The sequence below is a fragment of the Anolis carolinensis genome, unplaced genomic scaffold (assembly GCF_035594765.1).
Source record: "Anolis carolinensis isolate JA03-04 unplaced genomic scaffold, rAnoCar3.1.pri scaffold_7, whole genome shotgun sequence".
NCBI lineage: Eukaryota > Metazoa > Chordata > Lepidosauria > Squamata > Dactyloidae > Anolis > Anolis carolinensis.
The window spans coordinates 34,403,739-34,429,650 of NW_026943818.1; the positions used below are offsets into that span (position 1 = coordinate 34,403,739).

At 44.7% G+C, this 25,912-nt stretch overlaps 1 protein-coding gene across 1 annotated transcript in view; it reads left to right on the forward strand.

The window, feature by feature from the left end:
• The window catches only part of atp8b3 (ATPase phospholipid transporting 8B3), a 39,969-nt gene that overhangs the window by 11,221 nt on the left and 2,836 nt on the right, over positions 1-25,912 (forward strand). Inside the window, 17 exon segments of the mRNA XM_062959892.1 lie at positions 3,187-3,380; positions 5,781-6,032; positions 7,822-7,825; positions 8,657-8,789; positions 10,388-10,576; positions 10,671-10,783; positions 13,910-14,074; positions 15,351-15,462; positions 15,585-15,660; positions 15,821-16,125; positions 17,996-18,060; positions 18,932-19,202; positions 19,434-19,657; positions 21,561-21,644; positions 21,779-22,018; positions 24,142-24,280; positions 25,439-25,569. Coding sequence (XP_062815962.1) covers positions 3,187-3,380; positions 5,781-6,032; positions 7,822-7,825; positions 8,657-8,789; positions 10,388-10,576; positions 10,671-10,783; positions 13,910-14,074; positions 15,351-15,462; positions 15,585-15,660; positions 15,821-16,125; positions 17,996-18,060; positions 18,932-19,202; positions 19,434-19,657; positions 21,561-21,644; positions 21,779-22,018; positions 24,142-24,280; positions 25,439-25,569 — 2,697 coding nt within the window.

Here is a 25,912-nt window from a genome sequence, read left to right on the forward strand (position 1 = left end):
TCCCCCGCATTTCAACCTGAGAGATTCTTCTCTTGTTTCTAGTCTGCATTCATAGTCTCCATAATAATAATAATAATAATAATAATAATAATAATAATAATAATAATAATGATAATAATAATACCGTATATACTCAAAAATAACCGAGTTTTTCAGCCCTTTTTATGAGCTGAAAAAGCCTCCCCCAGCTTATAATCGGGTCAAGGTCAAGCCGTTGTTTGCAATATATGATATATTTATCTCTCATCTTATCCTCCCTTATCAATGTTTGCTTTTCCAAAGCCTCCCTCGCTCTTAACCAAGGGACTGTTTTGAAAAGGGAAAGAAGCCCTTGCAAGTCAGGAAGAAGAATATATATATATATATACCCATTAATTTTATAAAAGCATTTCCTCCTGAAATATTTGTTAATCTCTGCTACAGATATATAAGCATTTCCCCTTGCACGCCTTTACAATCCCTATGCACATAAATATTTGTATCTCTCTCTATATATTAATTTTATATATGAATTTCCCCTCATGTCTGCAAGTCTTTGCGAATCCTATATACATATAGATATCTAGAGATTTCCATATACCTGTATATCTGTATGTGTATACATTATTTTTATATTAAAAAAATTGCCTCACATGTTTGCAAGTCTTTGCAAACCCTATGCAGATATAATTATCTATATAGAGAGAGATGTCCATCTAGATATATATGAATATAGATATATAGGGCTTGGAAATGCACACACACATATATAGAGATTTCTAGATAGGTGCAAGTCTCTGCAAGTCCTATAAAGATATAATTCTCTATATATAGAGCAATATCTAGGTAGATAGATATTAATATAGATATAGGCCTTTTACATATGCACCCAAACACAGATGTCTAGATAGATGTAAACATAGATAAATGGGACTTGCAAATATTGCAGGAGGGAAATGCACATATATAGAGAGGATTTGCAAACGTTTCAGGGGGAAATGCATATGTGAAATTAGTATCTATAATAATAGATCTATATCTAGCTCTGCATTGTTTATATCGGCATTAAATGTTGCCTGTTACTATGTTGGAAGCTGGCCTGAGTCCCCATTGGGAGATAGATAGGACGAGATACAATTGAAGTATTATTATCATCATTATTATTATTAAGTTATTGTTAATACCATATTGTTTTTTTACCCTACTTAGAGAGCTAGTTTACTGTTTTTCTTCGAAATATGGTAAATATGCAAAAAATATTTAACTTGCTGGTGCCTCAATTCATGTAATTTTATAGGTATCTATTTTTATTTTGAAATTTACCCGTAGATCAGGGGTCCCCAAACTTTTAAAACAGGGGGCCAGTTCACGATCCTTTGGACCGTTGGAGGGCCGGACTATAGTTGGCCACCAAGCAATAATAATAATTAATAATAATAATAACAACAACAACAACAATAAAAAAGAGGGTTGGACCCTTTGGGACATTGAGTCCAATCCCCTTCTGCCTTTGTGCACCGAAAGCACCAGCAAAGCATCCCTGACAGAAGGCCACCCACCCTCAATGTTAATAATAAGCCATCAGAACAAATGCAATTAAGGCCAAGATTGAAAAATCAGCTGATGACCCAAAATGCAGACTGTGCAAGGAAGCCGACGAAACCATAGATCATATCCTCAGCTGCTGTAAGAAAATCGCACAGACAGACTACAAACAGAGGCACAACTATGTGGCCCAAATGATTCATTGGAACTTATGCCTCAAGTCCCACCTCCCAGCAGTAAAGAACTAGTGGGATCACAAACCAGCAAAGGTCGTGGATTGAACTTCAAAGACTCTGGCAGAAACCAGTGCAGGTGGTCCCGGTGGTGATGGGCTCACTGGGTGCCGTGCCAAAAGATCTCAGCCGGCATTTGGAAACAATAGACATTGACAAAATTACGATCTGCCAACTGCAAAAGGCCACCCTGCTGCGATCTGCACGCATCATCCAAAAATACATCGCACAGTCCTAGACACTTGGGAAGAGTTCGACTTGTGGTTTTGTGATACGAAATCCAGCATATCTATCTTGTTTGCTGTGCCATAATAATAATAATAATAATAATAATAATAATAATAATAATAATAATAATAATAATAAAATGCAGACTGTGCAAGGAAACTGACGAAACCATGGATCATATCCTCAGCTGCTGTAAGAAAATCGCACAGACAGACTACAAACAGAGGCACAACTATGTGGCCCAAATGATTCATTGGAACTTATGCCTCAAGTCCCACCTCCCAGCAGCAAAGAATTGGTGGGATCACAAACCTGCAAAAGTCTTGGAAAATGAGCACGCAAAGATACTGTGGGACTTCCGAATCCAGACTGACAAAGTTCTGGAACACAACACACCAGACATCACAGTTGTGGAAAAGAACAAGGTTTGGATCATTGATGTTGCCATCCCAGGTGACAGTCGCATTGACGAAAAACAACAGGAAAAACTCAGCCGCTCTCAGGACCTCAAGATTGAACTTCAAAGACTCTGGCAGAAACCAGTGCAGGTGGTCCCGGTGGTGATGGGCACACTGGGTGCCGTGCCAAAAGATCTCAGCCGGCATTTGGAAACAATAGACATTGACAAAATCACCATCTGCCAACTGCAAAAGGCCACCCTGCTGGGATCTGCACGCATCATCCGAAAATACATCACACAGTCCTAGACACTTGGGAAGTGTTCGACTTGTGGTTTTGCGAAACGAAATCCAGCATGTCTATCTTGTTTGTTGTGTCATAATAATAATAATAATAATAATAATAATAATAATAATAATAATAATAATAATAATACATCACACAGTCCTAGACACTTGGGAAGTGTTCGACTTGTGGTTTTGTGAAACGAAATCCAGCATGTCTATCTTGTTTGTTGTGTCATAATAATAATAATAATAATAATAATAATAATAATAATAATAATAATAATAATAAATCACACAGTCCTAGACACTTGGGAAGTGTCCGACGCTGCATTTCCCACCCTCGGCTTCTACTCGAGTCAATAAGTTTCCCCAGTTTTTTAGGGTGAAATTAGGAGTCTCGGCTTATACTCGAGTATAATAATAATAATAATAATAATAATAATACCAGAGGACGTAGGAAATTCTCCGAAACCCAAATCGGAGTCCTAATGCTTTTCCTTCCTCCCTTTTCCGAGATTGTGGCGGCGCTCGTGCTCGTCTCCTTCGGCCTGTCCATCGGCTCCGGCCTTTGCGCAGAGAAGTTCCGCCGGGAGCACGGCTACCTGTCCGTCTTCTACGACAGCGTCCCCGCGGTGGAGTCGGCCGTCTTGGCCTTCTTCGGCTTCCTCATCCTCCTCAGCCTGGTCATCCCCATGTCCATGCTCATCACGTGAGTGAGACACTCCCCTCAAGCCGAGGCTGCCGCCTGGAGCTCTCCCAGGTGCTCAATCCGGCTGCGGTGATGCAGAACCTTGGAGAGCTTCTTGGAGAGCGACTACACTTCACACTCTCCTCCTCCTCCTCGGTCTTCTTCTTTTTCCTCCTCTTTCCTTTTCCCATCCTTCTCTCTTCCTCCTCCTTCTTCCTTATCTTTCACCTCCTCTCTCCTTTCTTTCCTTCCACCTTCTTTGATCTCTTCCTCCTCTTTTCGTTCCCTCTTCCGCCTTCCTTTTCCTTTCTTTTTTCTCCTCCTCTCTTCCTTTTCTTCTCCTCTTTCTCCTTTCTCTCTACCTACCTCCTTCTCCTCCTTCCTTTTTCTCCTCCTCCTCTTCCTCCTCTTTCTACTTCCTTTTTTCTGCCTTCTTCCTCTTCCTTCCTTTTTCTCCTCCTCTTCTTCCTACTTCTTCCTTTCCTTTTCTCCTCCTCTCCTTTCCATTTCCATTCCTTTTGCCTTCTTCTTCCTCCTCCCTTTTTCCTCATCCCTTTTCTCCTCCTCCCCTTCCTCCTCTTTCTACTTCCTTCCTTTCTGCCTTCTTCTTCCTTCTTCCTTTTTCTTCTTCTTTCCTTTTTCTCCTCCTCCCCTTCCTCCTCTTTCTACTTCCATTCCTTTCTGCCTTCTTCCTCCTCCCTTTTTCCTCATCTCTTTTCTCTTCCTCTTCCTCCTCTTTCTACTTCCTTTTTTCTGCCTTCCTCCTCCTTCCTTTTTCCTCTTCCTTCCTTTTTCTCCTCCTCCTTTTCCTCTCCTTTCTACTTCCTTCCTTTCTGCCTTCTTCCTCCTCCCTTTTTCCTCATCCCTTTTCTCCTCCTCCTCTTCCTCCTCTTTCTACTTCCTTTTTTCTGCCTTCTTCCTCCTCCTTCCTTTTCCCTCTTCCTTCCTTTTTCTCCTCCTCTTCTTCCTACTTCTTCCTTTCCTTTTCTCCTCCTCTCCTTTCCATTTCCATTCCTTTCTGCCTTCTTCCTCCTCCCCTTTTCCTCATCCCTTTTCTCTTCCTCTTCCTCCTCTTTCTACTTCCTTTTTTCTGCCTTCTGCCTCCTCCTTCCTTTTTCCTCCTCCTTTTCCTCTCCTTTCCATTTCCATTCCTTTCTGCCTTCTTCCTCCTCCCCTTTTCCTCATCCCTTTTCTCTTCCTCTTCCTCCTCTTTCTACTTCCTTTTTTCTGCCTTCTGCCTCCTCCTTCCTTTTTCCTCCTCCTTTTCCTCTCCTTTCCATTTCCATTCCTTTCTGCCTTCTTCCTCCTCCCCTTTTCCTCATCCCTTTTCTCTTCCTCTTCCTCCTCTTTCTACTTCCTTTTTTCTGCCTTCTGCCTCCTCCTTCCTTTTTCCTCCTCCTTTTCCTCTCCTTTCCATTTCCATTCCTTTCTGCCTTCTTCCTCCTCCCCTTTTCCTCATCCCTTTTCTCTTCCTCTTCCTCCTCTTTCTACTTCCTTTTTTCTGCCTTCTGCCTCCTCCTTCCTTTTTCCTCCTCCTTTTCCTCTCCTTTCCATTTCCATTCCTTTCTGCCTTCTTCCTCCTCCCCTTTTCCTCATCCCTTTTCTCTTCCTCTTCCTCCTCTTTCTACTTCCTTTTTTCTGCCTTCTGCCTCCTCCTTCCTTTTTCCTCCTCCTTTTCCTCTCCTTTCCATTTCCATTCCTTTCTGCCTTCTTCTTCCTCCCTTTTTCCTCATCCCTTTTCTCTTCCTCTTCCTCCTCTTTCTACTTCCTTTTCTGCCTTCTTCCTCCTCCTCTTGCTATTTCTTTCTTTTCCTTCTTCCTCCTTTCTCCTTTTCCTCTGCCACCTTCTTTTTCTTTCTCCTTCTCCTTTCTCTTCCTTCTCCTTCCTCTTCCTCTTCCCTTGCTGCCTTCTTCCTCCTCCTCCTCCTGCTCTTTCCTTTTCCTCTTCTTCCTTTTCCTCTTCTTTCTCCTCCTCCTCCTTCCTCCCCTTATTCTTTCCTTTCTTCCACTTCTCTCCTTCCTTTGTCTTCTTTTATCTCTTCCTCTTTCCTTTCCCTCTGGGCTCTTCCTTTTCCTCCTCCTCCTCTCCTCTTCTCCTCCTCCTCATTTCTTTCCCTCTACCTTCTTTCTTACCCCCTCTCTCTTTTTCCTCCTCCTCCTCCTCCCTTTACCTTCTTCCTCTTCTTCCCTCTTCCTCTTTTCTCCCAGAAAGTTTGCCGCGCTTTGCTTCGACCCAATCCAATCCCTTTGGACGCAGCTTGCAGCCAATGAAGCGAGCTGAGGACAAAGGAGGAGGAGGAGGAGGGACGAGACTCCGGGACATTCTCACAATCCACCGAAAAGTGGGACGGCGGAGGAATAAATGGGGTTTTGGGTTCCAAAGAGGTGTTTCCGGGATCATCGGGTGGCCTCTTCCTCCAGGTTCGAGTTCATCTACCTGGTCAACAGCTGCTTCATCAACTGGGACCTGGAGATGTACTTGGCCGAGAAGGACACGCCGGCCCAGGCCCGCAGCACCAGCCTCAATGACCAGCTGGGACAGATCCAGTACGTCTTCTCGGACAAGACGGGGACCTTGACCCAGAACATCATGACCTTCAAGAAATGCTGCATCAACGGGAAGATATACGGTACGATGTCGGTGACGAGGGAGATGCCTTTCCTGTATTATTAGTATTACTATTATTATGGAATGAGACATAACTAGGAAACTGTGTAATTATTATTATTATTATTATTATTATTATTACTATATTATTATTATTATTATTATTATTATTATTATTATTATTATGGAATGAGACATAAGCTGTGTAATTATATTATTATTATTGCTATATTATTATTATTATTATTATTATGGAATGAGACATAACTAGGAAGCTGTGTTATTATTATTATTATTATTATTACTATATTATTATTATTATTATAACTATTATTATGGAATGAGACATAACTAGGAAGCTGTGTTATTGTATTATTATTATTGCTGTATTGTTGTTATTATTATTATTATGGAATGACACATAACTAGGAAGCTCTGTTATTATATTATTATTATTGCTATATTATTATTATTATTATTATTATTATTATTATTATTATTATGGAATGAGACATAACTAGGAAGCTGTGTTATTATATTATTATTATTGCTATATTATTATTATTATTATTATTATTATTATTATTATTATTATGGAATGAGACATAACTAGGAAGCTGTGTTATTATATTATTATTACTATATTATTATTATTATTATTATTATTATTATTATTATTATTATTATTAAGGGAATAAGACATAACTAGGAAGCTGTGTTATTGTATTATTATTATTGCTGTATTATTGTTATTATTATTATTATTATTATTATTATTATGGAATGAGACATAACTAAAAAGCTGTGTTATTATATTATTATTACTATATTATTATTATTACTGTATTGTTATTATTATTATTACTATATTATTATTATTATTATTATTATTATTATTATGGAGGAGAAATAACTAGGAAGCTGTGTAATTATTATTATTATTATTATTATTATTATTATTATTATTATTATTATTATGGAATGAGACATAACTAGGAAGCTGTGTTATTATATCATTATTACTATATTATTATTATTATGGAATGAGACATAACTAAAAAGCTGTGTTATTATATTATTATTATTACTATATTATTATTATTATTATTATTATTATTATTACCGTATTATTGTTATTATTATTATTGTTATTGTTATTATTGTTATTATTATGGAATGAGACATAACTAGGAAGCTGTGTTGTTACATTATTATTATTACTATATTATTATTATTGTTTTTATTGTGAAATGAGACATAACTAGGAAGCTGTGTTATTATTATTATTATTATTATTATTATTATTGAATGAGACATAACTAAAAAGCTGTGTTATTATATTATTATTACTATATTATTATTATTACTATATTATTATTATTTTATTATGACACAGCAAACAAGATAGACATGCTGGATTTCGTATCACAAAACCACAAGTCGAACACTTCCCAAGTGTCTAGGACTGTGTGATGTATTTTCGGATGATGTGTGCAGATCCCAGTCGGGTGGCCTTTTGCAGCTGGCAGATCGTAATTTTGTCAATGTCTATTGTTTCCAAATGCCGGCTGAGATCTTTTGGCATGGCACCCAGTGTGCCCATCACCACTGGGACCACCTGCACTGGTTTCTGCCAGAGTCTTTGAAGTTCAGTCTTGAGGTCCTGAGAGCGGCTGAGTTTTTCCTGTTGTTTTTCGTCAATGCGACTGTCACCTGGGATGGCAACATCCATGATCCAAACCTTTTTCTTTTCCACAACTGTGATGTCTGGTGTGTTGTGTTCCAGAACTTTGTCAGTCTGGATTCGGAAGTCCCACAGTATCTTTGCGTGCTCTTTTTCCAATACTTTTGCAGGTTTGTGATCCCACCAGTTCTTTGCTGCTGGGAGGTGGTACTTGAGGCATAAGTTCCAATGAATCATTTGGGCCACGTAGTTGTGCCTCTGTTTGTAGTCTGTCTGTGCGATTTTCTTACAGCAGCTGAGGATATGATCCATGGTTTCGTCGGTTTCCTTGCACAGTCTGCATTTTGGGTCATCAGCTGATTTTTCAATCTTGGCCTGAATTGCCTTTGTTCTGATGTCTTGCTCCTGGGCTGCAAGGATCAGGCCTTCTGTCTCCTTCTTCAGGGTCCCATTCGTGAGCCAGAGCCAGGTCTTCTTCTTATCAGCTTTTCCTTCAATTTTGTCAAGGAACTTTCCAGGCAATGTTTTGTTGTGCCAGCTGTCAACTCTAGTTTGTAGTGCGGTTTTCTTGTACTGATTCTGCTCTAGTTTGTAGTGCGGTTTTCTTGTACTGATTCTGCTCTAGTTTGTAGTGCGGTTTTCTTGTACTATTTTTTTGTCTGCTGTGCTTTGAGGAGTTTCTGATTTTTGACTTCAATCAAAGCAGGGTCTTCTGACCCTTTGTGTGTATTCTTTGCCGACCACAGTTATCACATGTTCATGCTTTATTATTATTATTATTATTATTATTATTATTATTATTATTATTATTCCCTCTGCAGGTTCAAGCTCCAGCGGCAAAGACAAAACATCGGTAAGTGAGACCTTTCATTGGTGGATTGTGTAGTTTCCATATGGCCATGTCGTTCTGGGATCCCGGGATTTGTAGTTTTGCAAAGGCCTTGAGCTTCCTCAGTGCACAGTTGTGTTATTTGTCTTTCCATCTGATTTTGCCTTTCTTCCCAGACTCTGGGGAAGACCGTGGGCTTCTATGACCACTGCCTTTTGGATACCGTCCAGCAAAACACCGACCCTGTGGTGCGGGAATTCATGCGCTTATTGGCCCTTTGCCACACGGTGATGGTGGAGGAGAAGGACGGTGAGCTGTGCGAGTAGTTCTCAATAAGCTTAATAACCTCTAGTAGTCCCTAATAATTCTTAGTAGTCCGTAATAGTACCCAATAATCTCCCATAGTCCCTATTAGTCGCTAATAGTGCTTGCGAGTTCTGGTTGTCTAAGGACGACAAAGCTCCTCGGCATGGAAGATGGAGCGACAGCACCCTCTGGTGGCCGGAGTCGAGCACAGCCTCCAAGATGCCGGAAATAAGATCGGAAAAGCCTTTACCTCTGTCTGTGTATTGTCTGTCCTTGTTAATTGTATAACGGCATTGAATGTTTGCCTAGAACAAAACAACAAAACTACACATCCCAGAAACACTAAACTTGGCAGCACAACCCCTCACCCATGCCTCTATGTTCATACAACAAAAAGAAAAGAAAAATAAAGTCCTAATTTGAGGGAGATGAATAATTGTGTTTTTGACATTGACAGGCAGGGGACAGGCAGAGTTAGGCCTCACTTAGGCCTCTTCCACACTGCCTATAAGATACAGATTATCTGATTTTAACTGGATTATATGGCAATGTAGAACAGAAAAATAAAGTCCTAATTAGAGGGAGAGGAAGAATTGTTTTTATCCACTTGCTGCCAGTTAGAAGGTTAAGCTCTGCTCACTTGGTCTCCTAGCAGGGGACAGGCAGAGCTAGGCCTCACTTAGGCCTCTTCCACACTGCCTATAAGATACAGATTATCTGATTTGAACTGGATTATATGGCAATGTAGACTCAAGGCCATTCCACACAGCTATATAACCCATTTATAATCTTATTAGCTATGCCTGGCCGCGCGTTGCTGTGGCTAGGACTTAATTTTTCTTTTCTTTTTGTTGTATGAACGTAGAGGCGTGGATGAGAGGTTGTGCTGTCAATTTTCGAAGTTGTGGGGCGTTTAGTTTAGCTGTTTTGTCCGGTGCCAGGATTCCATTACCCTTTTATATATATAGACTAGCTGTGCCCGGCCACGTGTTGCTGTGGCAAAGTGGTGGTGGTATTGGTTAAAAATTGTGTCATTTTTATTTGACGTTATTTGTATTTTTTTAAATAAATTTTATTGTAAGTTATCTTTTTATTATATTTTATTATTTTCTTGTATTCTTTTTAGTTATTTTCTGTTTTAGTATTTTATTGTATTAATTTTTTTAGTGTTTTTAATCATTTTTTAGTGTTTTTTATTATTTTTTATTGGGTTGCTAGGAGACCAAGTTGGAGGAGCTTAGCCTTCTAACTGGCAGCAATTGGATAAAAGCAATTATTCCTCTCTCTCTAATCAGGACTTTATTTTTCTTTTCTTTTTGTTGTATCAACCTAGAGGCGTGGATGATGGGTTGTGTTGTCAAATTTCGAGGTTGGGGGGCCTGTAGTTTTGTTGTTCTGTGCGTTGCCGTGATGCCATCACTCTTTTATATATATAGATTTGATCTGCTTTGAACTGGATTATCTTGACTGTTTCCCATACCACCATACTTTGCCACAGCAACACGTGGCCGGGCACAGCTAGTGTGTTCTATAATCCACCCGGAATATAAATAAAGTATATTATTATTATCTTATTCGTCGACGGGGATTATATTTTGCAGGTGAGTTGCTTTACCAAGCGGCGTCGCCGGACGAAGAAGCCCTGGTATCCGCGGCTCGGGATCTCGGCTACGTTTTCTTATCAAGGACGCAAGACACCATCACCATCCAGGAGCTGGGTGTTCAGAGAACCTATAAGGTCTTGGCCATCTTGGACTTCAACAGCGTCCGCAAACGGATGTCTATCCTGGGTGAGCGTCCATCAGTCATTCCATAAATAAGTCCAATTCTTTTGATTTAAAAAAAAATGACATTTTGGCCATTTTGGTGGCCTTTTCGTTCCAGTTCAAGACCCCGAGGGCTGCATCCGGCTCTACACCAAAGGAGCCGACACGGTGATTCTGGAGCGGCTGCGGCGAGACCCCGTCAGCGAGGGCTACACCGTCAAGGCCTTGGATGTGAGTCTTGCCCCACGTAATTCGGAAGAAACCCGTAATGGAGACAAGCTTTGGAGCGCATCTATGTATTTCTCCTGTTGAGATTCTGCATTGTTTGGGGTTGGACTGGATGGCCTTTGGGGCACCCTAGTTGGAGATCCTGCATCAGATTTTGGGTTGGATTGGACTACCTTTAGGGGATCTTAGCACTGTGTTTGGGGTAGCACCAACCGCCCTATTAAATTGCTCACCCACTCCATCGCGAGCCAATACATCTATATATATATAAAAGAGTGATGGCATCATGGCGACCCACAAAACAACAAAACTACAGGCCCTCCAACCTCGAAATTTGACAACACAACCCATCATCCACGCCTCTAGGTTGATACAACAAAAAGAAAAGAAAAATAAAGTCCTAATTAGAGAGAGAGGAATAATTGCGCAGACGGGAGAGCAATGAGTCACTGACCAGGAGGTCATAAGTTCGAGGCCCGCTCGGAGCTATGTTTGTTTGTCTTTGTCCTGTGTTAAAAAGGCATTGAATGTTTGCCTAATATGTGTAATGTGATCCGCCCGGAGTTCCCTTCGGGGTGAGAAGGGCGGAATATAAATGATGTAAATAAATAAATAAATATCCAATTGCCCCCTCCAACTTGGTCTCCTAGCAACCCAATAAAAAATAATAAAAAACACTAAAAATAATTTAAAAAAACACTAAAAAATTAATACAATAAAATACCATAATAACAAAAAAATAACTAAAAATTATACAAGAAAATAATAAAATATAATAAATAAAAAGATAACTTACAATAAAATTAATTAAAAAATACAAATAACATCAAATAAAAATTACACAACAATTTTTAACCAATACCACCAGCACTTTGCCACAGCAACGCATGGCCGGGCACAGCTAGTTTCCTATAAATTCCCAATGAATGTTATTGAAAGCTTTCAATTTTATTATGTGTGTAGGTAGGTACTAGGCATGTCCGATCACTGAAAAAAAATGTTTCGATTCTCGTTTCTAAAGTAGGGGGCGCTGGCGCTTCGATATAGAAAGTATTTCCGATTTTTTCACCCAAAAATTTCAGATATTTCCGAAAATTCGTAATGATTCTAAATGTTTCTAAAATGGCGGACGCGCATGCGCAATCGCTACACGCTGGGCTTGTATGGCAATCTTCCATGTGGACGCAGAGGATGTTAGCCCCCACCTTTGCGTCCATCGTGGAAGTTTCTGATTGGCCGGGGAGCGGCAGCCATGTTAGGCTGCGCTAAGCTCCCATTCAAAACAAAATTTTTAAAAAATATTTTTTAAAATATATTTTTAAAAAATTGGGGGGGGGGGGGGAATTAACGAAACATTAAGAGACAATTAGAGAATGGGCCAACAAGGGTTCGAATTACATTGCTGGTTGCGCTGTGAGACAATGTCTCGGAATGCGTATCAAAAAGCGAAAACAATCCGAAATAATTCCAATATAAGATTCAAAACGATTTTTTGGACATGTCTAGTAGGTACCAATATAGCATTTATTTATTTATTTATTTGCAACATTTAGACCCCGCCCTTCTCACCCGAGAGGACTCAGGGTGGCTTACAGAGATTGGCAAAATGTAATGCCCAAAAACACAATCATTAAAATCAAAAAAACAATGCATACAAATCCAGTGGTGTGGCTTCTCCCCAATGTGGGTCCTTTGATGGGAACGCAGATGTCCACTCAGATCTAGAAATAGAAGTTAGGATCTTGTTCAGCAACCTCTAGTATGTTTAAAGCTGTTCTTATGTTTTGATCGAACTCTCTGCTTGGAAGGAAGCCTGCTTGGGTCTTCATATAAAATCTTAGCCAGGATTAATTTTAATCTGTTTGCTAATATTTCTGCAAATAATAATAATAGCGAAATTGGTCTGAAGTTCTTAACTTGCTCCATGTATCTGCCTTGTTTGGGGATGAGAACTATAGTAGCCTCCGCCAACGAATCCAGGGTGTCTTCTTTCTGAAGTACTTGATTCATTACTGAAATAACGTATATACTCGAGTATAAGCCGACCCGAATATAAGCCGAGGCACCTAATTTTACCACAAAAACTGGGTATAAGATGAGGGTGGGAAATGCAGCAGCTATGGGTCAAATTCAAAAATAAAAATAGATATTAATAAAATTGCATTATTTGAGGCATCAGTAGGTTAAATGTTTTTGAATATTTATATAAAACTGTAATTTAAGATAATAATAAGACTTTAATAAGACTGTCTAACTCTGAATACCTATATACTAGGCATGTCCGATCGATGAAAAAAATGTTTCAAATCTCGTTTCTAAAGTAGGGGGCGCTGGCGCTTCGATATAGAAAGTATTTCCGATTTTTTTCACCCAAAAATTTCGAATATTTCTGAAAATTCGTAATGATTCTAAATGTTTCTAAAATGGCGGACACGCATGTGCAATAACCAAAAAAAAAAAAAAAAAAAAGGAACCTGGGGGGGGGGACTTTTACAGGGCTCTCCTGCCCTAATTTCTTGAGCTATCCTCATCAACCCTAGCCCCCACCTTTGTGTCCATCGTGGAAGCTTCTGATTGGCCGGGGAGCGGCAGCCATGTTATGCTGCGCTAAGCTCCCATTCTAGCTAGGTTGCAGAAACATATATATATATATATATATATATATATATATATATATATATTTTAAAATGTATAAAAAAATTTGGGGGGGGGGATTAACGAAACATTAAGAGACAATTAGAGAATGGGCCAACAATGGTTCGAATTACATTGCCGGTTGCGCTGTGAGACAATGTCTCGGAATGTATATCAAAAAGCGAGAACAATCCGAAATAATTCCGATATACGATTCAAAACGATTTTTTGGCCATGTCTACTATATACTCAAGTATAAGCTGACCTGAATAGAAGCCGGCCAGGACCCTCACTCGAGTATAAGCTTTTTCAGCCCTAAAAAAGGGCTGAAAAACTAGGCTTATACTCGAGTATATACAGTAAGTTAGAGCTAATTCTTATAATCGTATTATGGAAAAACCATCTGGACCAGGGGCTTTATTATTTTAGTTTTATCAATAGCTATCAATAAGTTGTTTTCATCTTTCGTCTTCCCCGTTTGCTACAATCCCACAGAGTTTCGCCGAGGAGACTTTGAGGACTTTGTGTCTCGCCACCAAGACGGTGAATGCGCAGGACTTTGAAACCTGGAGTAAGAAGCACCACGAAGCCAGCGTCACATTGCAAGGCCGGGCCCAACAACTGGACAAAGTGTATGAGGAGATCGAGCACGGCCTTCAGGTAGGATCCCGTCGGGTCTAATCATCTACATTTCGGAGCAAGCTTTAGTCCAGTGATTCCAAAAGTAGGCCCTAGAGGAGTGATCTAGAGGAGTGGGCGTGGCTTCTTCCCAAGAGACAGGGCTGAGCCTCTATACTTCTCCTGAGAGGCCTTTTAGGACTAAAGGGTGGGGCTGGTGTGGGGGCGGGGCCTCCTTCCAAGAGCCTGAGATACCTCTCCTGAGAGGCCTTTTAAGACTAAAGGGCGGGGCTAGGGGTGGGGGCGGGGCCTCTTCCAAGAGCCCGAGACAGGGCTGAGCCTCTATACCTCTCCTGAGAGGCCTTTTAGGACTTAAGGGCGGGGCTGGTGTGGGGGCGGGGCCTCCTTCCAAGAGCCTGAGATAGGGCTGAGCCTCTATACCTCTCCTGAGAGGCCTTTTAAGACTAAAGGGCGGGGCTAGGGGTGGGGGCGGGGCCTCCTTCCAAGAGCCCGAGACAGGGCTGAGCCTCTATAACTCTCCTGAGAGGCCTTTTAGGCTAGGGGCGGGGCCTCTTCCCAAGAGTGTGAGACAGGGCTGAGCCTCTATATACCTCCCCTGAGGCGCTTGTTAGAACAGGGGAGCGGGGTATACAGGTTCAGCCCCGTCAGGCACTTGGGAAGAGGCCCCGCCCCCTCCTCTAGCCACACCCCCCTCTAGCCCCACCCCCTGTGTCTTGGAAGGCGCCACAGGACAGGGATAGAAGCTCAGCCCTATCTCAGAGCTTGTAACTCCACCCATTCTAGTCCTGGCTGCCCATTTGTGGCCCCACCCACCTCCCTCTCCCCCTCTCAGCCCTGCATCTTGGACTAGGGGAGAGGCTCAGCCCCGCCCTCTTGAGCAGGAGCCACGCCCCCCTCCTTTCCAGGGGGCGCTGAGTAATATTTTTTCTGGAAAGGGGGCGGTAGGCCAAATAAGTTTGGGAACCACTGCTTTAGTCCTTCATTCCTAGCCGGAAAGACTTTCGACTAGATGGCCTTCTCCGTAAGGTCACCAGAACAACCTGAAGATTTATTTGAGGTTGTTGGGAGTGTGGGGAGGATTCTCTGGTTGTGGGATGTTGGTCATCAACAAACAAACCAGGTTTGAGTCCTGTCAATTGTTTCTCCATAAGGTCACCAGAACAACCTGAAGATTTATTTGAGGTTGTTGGGAGTGCGGGGAGGAGACCTTGGTTGGATTCTCTTGTTGTGGTATGTTGGTCATCAACAAACAAACCAAATTTGAGCCCTGTCAATTGTTTCTGAAAAACCCTTCTAGCTCCTGGGTGCCACGGCCATTGAAGACAAGCTGCAAGACGGGGTCCCAGAGACGATCGACCTCCTCAAAAGAGGAGGCATGAAAGTGTGGGTCCTCACCGGAGACAAGCAAGGTATGGGGTGGATGTGGTTTGAAGGGTCACCAAGTTTGGTAACCATTGGGAATGAGGTGAAGATCGGCATCACATTCCTGGTGGGTTTCCATAATTTACGTGAGATCTTCTCGGTCCTGCAGAGACGGCGGTCAACATTGGTTTCTCCTGCCAGCTCCTTTCCGACGACATGACCATCCTGGAGGAAGATGTGATCAGGTGTGTGGACACCTTGGAGAAGTTACTTACTAAGATTTGAGAGCTTGGGTCCTACAAGATGCTCAAACACAGGATGGGTGAAAGCAGGACACGTGAAGACGATCCCAGGGGTCTTCACATTGCCTCTCATGGCTCAGATCTTCTCTTCTTCTCTCCCTAGAGATATCCTTGAGCCGTCTTGGTACAGCAGCAGCAGTCTCGCCAACAGCAAGGAATCGCTTTGTAACAGCTCTTTACAGTCCTTCCAGGCATCGTCCATCTACGGAGAGAAGGCCCTGGTGGTCACGGGGGACTTCTTGGTAAGACGGGTCATGAGCAAAAGCTGTGTCTTCTCACCTGCAGACACAAAGGTGGAAGCTTGGTTCTCAATGATCTCCAGGTCTTTGAAGGATTGCTATGTAGATGATGGAGCAAGCTTGTCTTCAGCTTCTCCAGATGTTAGGACTCGAATGGATGGATTCAGAGGTTGGATCTTTGAAGCACCACCTTGTAGTCCTATCTACTTCTCCAGATAATAGGACTTGAAACGATGGATTGAGAGGTTGGGTCTTTGAAGGACCACCTTGTAGTCCTATCACCTGGTGAGAGCTTGTATTCTACTTCTCCAGATGGTAGAACTTGAAACGATGGATTGAGAGGTTGAGTTTTTGAAGGACCACCTTATAGTCCTATCATCTGGAATGAACCTATCTTCTGCTTCTCCAGATGGTAGGACTTGAATCGATGGATTGAGAGGTTGAGTCTTTGAAGGACCACCTTATAGTCCTATCATTTGGAATGAACTTGTCTTCTGCTTCTCCAGATAATAGGACTTGAAACGATGGATTGAGAGCTTGAGTCTTTGAAGGACCACCTTATAGTCCTATCATTTGGAATGAACTTATCTTCTGCTTCTCCAGATGGTAGGACTTGAATTGATGGATTCAGAAGATGGGTCTTTGAAGGACCACCTTGTAATCCTATCACCTGGCGAGAGCTTGCATTCTACTTCTCCAGATAATAGGACATGAAACGATGGATTGAGAGGTTGAGTCTTTGAAGGACCACCTTACAGTCCTATCTTCCGGACTGAACTTATCATCTGCTTCTCCAGATGGTAGGACTTGAAACTATGGATTGAGAGGTTGAGTCTGTGAAGGACCACCTTATAGTCCTATCATCTGGAATGAACTTATCATCTGCTTCTCCAGATGGTAGGACTTGAAACTATGGATTGAGAGGTTGAGTCTTTGAAAGACCACCTTGTAGTCCTATCATCTGGAATGAACTTATCATCTGCTTCTCCAGATGGTAGGTCTTGAAACGATGGATTGAGAGGTTGAGTCTTTGAAGGACCACCTTATAGTCCTATCATCTGGAATGAATTTATCTTCTGCTTCTCCAGATGGTAGGACTTGAATCGATGGATTGAGAGGTTGAGTCTTTGAAGGACCACCTTATAGTCCTATCATCTGGAATGAATTTATCTTCTGCTTCTCCAGATGGTAGGACTTGAATCGATGGATTGAGAGGTTGAGTCTTTGAAGGACCACCTTATAGTCCCATCATTTGGAATGAACTTATCTTCTGCTTCTCCAGATGGTAGGACTTGAAACGATGGATTGAGAGGTTGAGTCTTTGAAGGACCACCTTATAGTCCTATCATCTGGAATGAATTTATCTTCTGCTTCTCCAGATGGTAGGACTTGAAACGATGGATTGAGAGGTTGAGTCTTTGAAGGACCACCTTATAGTCCTATCATCTGGAATGAATTTATCTTCTGCTTCTCCAGATGGTAGGACTTGAAACGATGGATTGAGAGGTTGAGTCTTTGAAGGACCACCTTATAGTCCTATCATCTGGAATGAACTTATCTTCTGCTTCTCCAGATGGTAGGACTTGAATCGATGGATTCTGAATACAGGTCTTTGAAGGACCGCCTTGTAGTCTTATCATCCAGAGTGAGCTTATCTTCTGCTTCTTCAGATGGTAGAACTTAAATGAATGGGTTTGGAGGTTGGGTTTATAATAATAATAATTTTTTTTCTTAGTCATATCACCAAGCGTGAGCTTGTATTCTTCTTCTCCAGATAGTAAGACATGGAACAGATGGATTCAGAGGTTGGGTCTTTGAAGGGCCACTATGTAGTCCTATCCTCTGGAGCAGGTTTGTCTTCTGAGCCGATGGATTGAGAGGTTGAATGTTTGAAGGACCACCTTATAGTCCTATAATCCGGAGTGAACCTATCTTCTGCTTCTCTAGATGGTAGGACTTGAATCAATGGGGTCTTTGAAGGACCACCTTGTAGTCTTATCATCCGGATTAAACTTGTATTCTACTTCTCCAGGTGGTAGGACTTGAATCGATGGATTCAGAAGATGGGTCTTTGAAGGACCACCTTATAGTCCCATCATCCAGAGTGAGCTTATCTTCTGCTTCTTCAGGTGGTAGAACTTGAATGAATGGGTTTAGAGGTTGGGCTTCTTAGTCATATTACCAAGTGCAAGCTTCTCCGGGTAGTAAGACATGGAACAGATGGATTCAGAGGTTGGGTCTTTGAAGGACCACTATGTAGTCCCATCCTCTGGAGCAAGTTTGTCTTCTGAACCGATGGATTGAGAGGTTGGGTCTTTGAAGGACCACCTTATAGTCCTATCATCCGGACTGAACCTATCTTCTGCTTCTCCAGATGGTAGGACTTGAATTTAAGGATTCTGAATACCGGTCTTTGAAGGACCACTTTGTAGTCTTATCATCTGGATTGAACTCGTATTCTACTTCTCCAGATGATAGGATTTGAATCGATGGATTTAGAAGACGGGTCTTTGAAGGACCACCTTATAGTCCTATCATCCAGAGTGAGCTTATCTTCTGCTTCTTCGGATGGTAGAACTTGAATGAATGGGTTTAGAGGTTGGGCTTCTTAGTCAAATCACCAAGCGCAAGCTTCTCCGGGTAGTAAGACATGGAACAGATGGATCGAGAGGTTGGGTCTTTGAAGGACCACTATGTAGTCCTATCCTCTGCTTCTGTGGACATTAGGACTTGAGTTGATAGATTCAGAGGACAGATCTTTGAAGGATGACCATGTAGTCCTACCTCTCGACCCTACCAATGGATTGAGAGGTTGGGTCTTTGAAGGACCACTATGTAGTTCTATCCTCTGCTTCTGTGGACATTAGGACTTGAACTGATGGATTCCGAAGACAGATCTTTGAAGGATGACCACGTAGTCCTACCTCTTGACCCTACCAAATCTGGAGGGTATTGTTGTCTCTTTTTCTTCCCAGGACAAAATCTTCCACATGGACGGGGAGAAGAGGGCAAAGAGGAAGAAGAGTTTTTTGGAGCGTTTTGGGTGCCGTACGGCGGACCCTGAGGAGGACCAAGGGCACTTGGTGGAGCAGGCCTTTGTGGAGCTGGCCACCGAGTGCCAGGCTGTCATCTGTTGCCGGGTGACTCCCAAGCAGAAAGCGCTGATTGTGGAGATGGTCAAGCGGCACAAGAACGCCATCTCCTTGGCCATCGGGGACGGGGCCAACGACGTCAACATGATCAAAAGTGAGTCCACTGCCTTGAGTGGGGAGGACGTTTGGAGGCAGGGTGGGCAAGGTCCATCGTAAACCAGATATGGTTCCCAATATCTGGACATCCAGGATCGGTGAAACACAACTCTTGGAGATGATGCTGAGGAGGCCACCAAGGGTGGAGTCTTCTTCATCTATCCTTGGGTTTTGTTCCCGGTTCTCCAAGTTTCACCCCAGTTCCCTTTTGTTGCCTCTTCCTCACCAGCCGCCGACATCGGGGTGGGCATCAGTGGTCAGGAAGGGATGCAAGCGGTCCAGTGCAGTGACTATGCCTTGGCCCAGTTCCGCTACCTCCAGAGGCTCCTCTTCGTCCACGGGCGCTGGTCCTACATCCGGATCTGCAAGTTCCTCCGCTACTTCTTCTTCAAGACTTTCGCGGGCATGATGGTGCAGATCTGGTTCGCTTTCTACACAGGCTTCACGGCCCAGGTGGGCTCCAAATGAGTCTCTACTCAGGGAGTAGAGTGAGGTAGCTTCTCAAACTTGAAGGAAGTTGGAATCCTCAACGTTTAACCATCTTGGTAGGAACTCCCGAGAGCTGAAGCTCCTCAACATCTAAAGCAGTGGTTCCCAAACGTATTTGGCCTGAAAAAATATGACTCAGCGCCCTCCTGGAAAGGGGGTGTGGCTTAGAGGGGAGGGCGTGGCTCCTGCTCAAGAGGGCGGGGCTGAGCCTCTCCCCTAGTCCAAGATGTAGGGCTGGGAGGTGGAGGTGGGTAGGGCCACAAATGGGCGGCCAGGACTGGGATGGGTGGAGTTATGAGCTCTGAGATAGGGCTGAGCATGTATCCCTGCCCTGCGGCGCCTGCCAGGACACAGGAGGTGGAGCTAGAGGAGGGGGCGGGGCCTCTTCCCAAGTGCCTGATGGGGCTGAACCTCTAGACCCCGTCCCTGTGTTCTAACAAGTTCTTGGGAAGAGGCCCCACCCCAGCCCCGCCCGTTAGTCCTGAAAGGCCTCTCAGGAGAGATATAGAGGCTCAGCCCTGTCTCAGGCTCTTGGAAGGAGGCCCCGCCCCCACCCCCAGCCCCGCCCTTTAGTCCTGAAAGGCCTCTCAGGAGAGGTATAGAGGCTCAGCCCTGTCTCAGGCTCTTGGAAGGAGGCCCCGCCCCCACCCCCAGCCCCGCCCTTTAGTCCTGAAAGGCCTCTCAGGAGAGGTATAGAGGCTCAGCCCTGTCTCAGGCTCTTGGAAGGAGGCCCCGCCCCCACCCCCAGCCCCGCCCTTTAGTCCTGAAAGGCCTCTCAGGAGAGGTATAGAGGCTCAGCCCTGTCTCAGGCTCTTGGAAGGAGGCTCCGCCCCCGCCCCAGCCCCACCCTTTAGTCCTGAAAGGCCTCTCAGGAGAGGTATAGAGGCTCAGCCCTGTCTCAGGCTCTTGGAAGGAGGCCCCGCCCCCGCCCCAGCCCCACCCTTTAGTCCTGAAAGGCCTCTCAGGAGAGGTATAGAGGCTCAGCCCTGTCTCAGGCTCTTGGAAGGAGGCTCCGCCCCCGCCCCAGCCCCACCCTTTAGTCCTGAAAGGCCTCTCAGGAGAGGTATAGAGGCTCAGCCCTGTCTCAGGCTCTTGGAAGGAGGCCCCGCCCCCGCCCCAGCCCCACCCTTTAGTCCTGAAAGGCCTCTCAGGAGAGGTATAGAGGCTCAGCCCTGTCTCAGGCTCTTGGAAGGAGGCCCCGCCCCCGCCCCAGCCCCACCCTTTAGTCCTGAAAGGCCTCTCAGGAGAGGTATAGAGGCTCAGCCCTGTCTCAGGCTCTTGGAAGGAGGCCCCGCCCCCGCCCCAGCCCCACCCTTTAGTCCTAAAAGGCCTCTCAGGAGAGGTATAGAGGCTCAGCCCTGTCTCAGGCTCTTGGAAGGAGGCTCCGCCCCCGCCCCAGCCCCACCCTTTAGTCCTGAAAGGCCTCTCAGGAGAGGTATAGAGGCTCAGCCCTGTCTCAGGCTCTTGGAAGGAGGCCCCGCCCCCGCCCCAGCCCCACCCTTTAGTCCTGAAAGGCCTCTCAGGAGAGGTATAGAGGCTCAGCCCTGTCTCAGGCTCTTGGAAGGAGGCCCCGCCCCCGCCCCAGCCCCACCCTTTAGTCCTGAAAGGCCTCTCAGGAGAGGTATAGAGGCTCAGGCCTGTCTCAGGCTCTTGGAAGGAGGCCCCGCCCTCGTCCCAGCCCCGCCCTTTAGTCCTGAAAGGCCTCTCAGGAGAGGTATAGAGGCCCCTCCCCTCCCCTGGCCCCGCCCCTGTGTCCTAATAGGTGCCATCACCACCCCCCTGGATTGCTGCAGCGCCCACCAGGGGGCGGTAGTGCCCACTTTGGGAATCACTGCTCTAATCTCACATGTTTCCTCTTCCATTTTAGCCGCTTCTGGAAGTCTGGTTTCTCGCCTTGTACCATGTTTTCTACACTTCGTATCCGGTTCTGTGCATGGGGATATTTGAACAGGTAAGCATCCTAGTACTCCCACCTGTGTGCGAGATATGGCTGGGTGAGCATTTGAGCACATTTTTCACCCAAGAAGGACACTCTCTGACGCATCATGAGCACACTAACCCTCCTTCCTTTTCTCACCCGTCTAGGATGTGAGTGCCGGAAAAAGCCTACATTTCCCAGAACTCTACAAGGTGGGCCAGACGAACCAGCTTTTCAATTTCCGGACTTTCTGCGTTTCTTTCCTCCACGGCTCCTGCGTCTCTTTGGTCAACTTCTACATCACTTTTTGGGCCATGGGGGATCGAGCCGGGGTCCACGTCATTGGTGACTATCAATCCTTTGGCATGATTGTCGCCACCTCGGCCATAATGACCGTCACTGCTGAGGTGAGACTCGGATTAATGTCAAATGGTGGCCAAGGAAAGTTCTCAGACCCATGATGTTGTCCAAGGAGATGTAAACAACCTCCTTCTGCAACGTCTTTGTCTCCTCAATACAAAGATGTTGCACAAGGAGATACAAAGAACGTTCTTCCGCAATGTCTTTGTGTATTCAAAACGAGGATGTTGCCTAAGGAGGTACAAACCATCTCCTTACGCAATGTCTTTGTGTCCTCAGTGTGTTGTCCAAGGAGGTATAAACCATCTCCTTCCATAACGTTTCTGTGTATTCAGTGCAATGATCATCTTACGCAATGTCTTTGTGTATTCAAAACAAAGATGTTGCCTAAGAAGGTACAAACCATCTCTTTACGCAATGTCTTTGTGTCCTTAGTGTGTTGTCCAAGGAGGTATAAACCATCTCCTTTCATAACATTTCTGTGTATTCAATGCAATGATCTCCTTACGCAATGTCTTTGTGTCCTTAGCACAGTGATGTTGTCCAAGGAGATACAGACCATCTCCTTACGCAATGTCTTTGTGTCCTTAGTGTGTTGTCCAAGGAGGTACAAACCATCTCCTTCCATAACGTTTCTGTGTATTCAGTGCAAAGATGTTGTCCAAGGAGCTACAAACAATCTCCTTACGCAATGTCTTTGTGTCCTTCGCACAGTGATGTTGTCCAAGGAGACACAGACCATCTCCTTACGCAATGTCTTTGTGTCCTTAGTGTGTTATCCAAGGAGGTACAAACCATCTCATTCCATAACGTTTCTGTGTATTCAATGCAATGATCTCCTTACACAATGTCTTTGTGACCTCAGCACAGTGATGTTGTCTAAGGAGACACAGACCATCTCCTTACGCAATGTCTTTGTGTCCTTAGCACCGTGATGTTGTCCGAGGAGCTACAAACCATCTCCTTACGCAATGTCTTTGTGTCCTTAGCACCGTGATGTTGTCCAAGGAGATATAGACCATCTCCTTACGCAATGTCTTTGTGTCCTTAGTGTGTTGTCCAAGGAGGTATAAACCATCTCCTTTCATAACATTTCTGTGTATTCAATGCAATGATCTCCTTACGCAATGTCTTTGTGTACTTAGCACAGTGATGTTGTCCAAGGAGATACAGACCATCTCCTTACGCAATGTCTTTGTGTCCTTAGTGTGTTGTCCAAGGAGGTACAAACCATCTCCTTCCATAACGTTTCTGTGTATTCAGTGCAAAGATGTTGTCCAAGGAGCTACAAACAATCTCCTTACGCAATGTCTTTGTGTCCTTCGCACAGTGATGTTGCCCAAGGAGACACAGACCATCTCCTTACGCAATGTCTTTGTGTCCTTAGTGTGTTATCCAAGGAGGTACAAACCATCTCATTCCATAACGTTTCTGTGTATTCAATGCAATGATCTCCTTACGCAATGTCTTTGTGACCTCAGCACAGTGATGTTGTCCAAGGAGACACAGACCATCTCCTTACGCAATGTCTTTGTGTCCTTAGCACCGTGATGTTGTCCAAGGAGATATAGACTATCTCCTTACGCAATGTCTTTGTGTTCTCAGTATGTTGTCCAAGGAGGTATAAACCATCTCCTTCCATAACATTTATGTGTATTCAGTGCAAGGATGTTGTGCAAGGAGCTACAAACCATCTCCTTATGCAATGTCTTTGTGTCCTTAGCACAGTGATGTTGTCCAAGAAGATATAGACCATCTCCTTACGCAATGTCTTTGTGTCCTTAGTGTATTGTCCAAGGAGGTACAAACTATCTCCTTCCATAACATTTCTGTGTATTCAGCACAAGGATCTTGTCCAAGGAGCTACAAAGCATCTCCTTACGCAATGTCTTTGTGCCTTCAATACACAGATGTTACACAAGGAGGTACAAACCATCTCCTTACACATGTTGTCCAAGGAGGTACGAATAATCTCCTTGCACAATGTCTTTGTCTCCTCAATACAAGGATGTTGCTCAAGGAGGTACCTTCCTCCTTCCATGACACATTGCTAAAAATACATGTATGTGGTGGGGGATTAACTACACATTCTCTAGGCCTTTCAGAGTGAAATCTTGGACATACCAGGGAGCCACGTCTTAAGCCTTGTTCTCCTTGTCTGTCTGGATAGATCATGATGGAGGTCAAATTCTGGAACATCTTCTCTGTGCTGGCCATCGTGGTGAGCCTGGCTTTCTACTGCCTGTTCTCCTACGTCACGCAAAGTTTTGAGGCCTACCGAACGGCTTACGTTTCATTCCCTTATCCGGGTAAGACCTCGTTTTATTGGGGGTTCGTGTCTGAGAACATTTGGAGAAATTTATGACTCCCAACCCTCTACAACAGTGGTTCCCAAACTTATTTGGCCTACTGCCCCCTTCCAGAAAAAATATTACTCAGCGCTCTCTGGAAAGGGGGCGTGGCTTAGAGGGGTGGGCGTGGCTTCTGGTCAAGAAGGCGGGGATGAGCCTCTCCCCTAGTCCAAGATGCAGGGCTGGGAGGGGGAGGTGGGCGGGGCCACAAATGGGCGGCCAGGACTGGGATGGGCGGAGAGGTATAGAGGCACAGCCCTGTCTCAGGCTCTTGGAAGGAGGCCCCGCCCCCACCCCTAGCCCCGCCCTTTAGTCCTAAAAGGCCTTTCAGGAGAGGTATAGAGGCTCAGCCCTGTCTCAGGCTATTGGAATGAGGCCCCGCCCCCTTCCCTAGCTCCGCCCTTTAGTCCTAAAAGGAGAGGTATAGAGGCTCCGCCCTGTCTCAGGCTCTTGGAAGGAGGCCCCGCCCCCACCCCTAGCCCTGCCCTTTAGTCCTAAAAGGCCTTTCAGGAGAGGTATAGAGGCTCAGCCCTGTCTCAGGCTCTTGGAAGGAGGCCCCGCCCCCTTCCCTAGCTCCGCCCTTTAGTCCTAAAAGGAGAGGTATAGAGGCTCCGCCCTGTCTCAGGCTCTTGGAAGGAGGCCCCGCCCCCACCCCTAGCCCTGCCCTTTAGTCCTAAAAGGCCTTTCAGGAGAGGTATAGAGGCTCAGCCCTGTCTCGGGCTCTTGGAAGGAGGCCCCGCCCCCACCCCTAGCCCCGCCCTTTAGTCCTAAAAGGCCTCTCAGGAGAGGTATAGAGGCTCAGCCCTGTCTCGGGCTCTTGGAAGGAGGCCCCGCCCCCTTCCCTAGCTCCGCCCCCAGTGTCCCAACAAGAGCCTCAGGAGAGGTATAGATGTGGATATGGAGGTCTTGCTGTATATACACCCTATTTACTCAAATCTTTGAGGGGCGTCAACTCTAATTTAATGGCCATGGCTCAATACTATGGGATCCAAGGATTTTGGTCCTGGATGGAGATGTTCTTCTCACCTATCCTACAGTTAGTAGTATGACATCCCTATATGTATGGAGTATAACCCCGCTTGACCTGGTTCAGTCATGAACAACATCTCTCTTTAGATGCCGCCAAGAACGCCCTGACAGATCCAACCAGCCTCCTGGTGATCTTGCTCTGCGTGATGGTCAACGTCATCACGTCCCTCACCGTCCGCTTCGTGGACAGCTTTTCCCGTTCCACCGACATGTCCGACGTGAGTAAGGGATCCGCCCCAAAACTGAGTCCTCCTTGGGACTCTGGGCCAATCGCGAGTTCATGTTGGGTTGGCCAATCCGATATGGATTTTAGTCCGAGGTTCAGACGGGTTGGTCCTTCCAACTCTACAAACCCGCCCAACTGTCGGGTTCTCTTCTCCCAGTTGTGCTGTGGGTCAGTCTTCCACCAGAAAAAGCACCAAGACACACGCTGGTAGATTCCAACAGGTTTTATTGTACAGAATACCAGAACCTTCTCTTTGGCCCACTTATATAGGGGCTCTCACCTACCAGAGGGGAATTGAGATTTTATGGCTGGCCCGTTTTATGGCTGGCCATCGG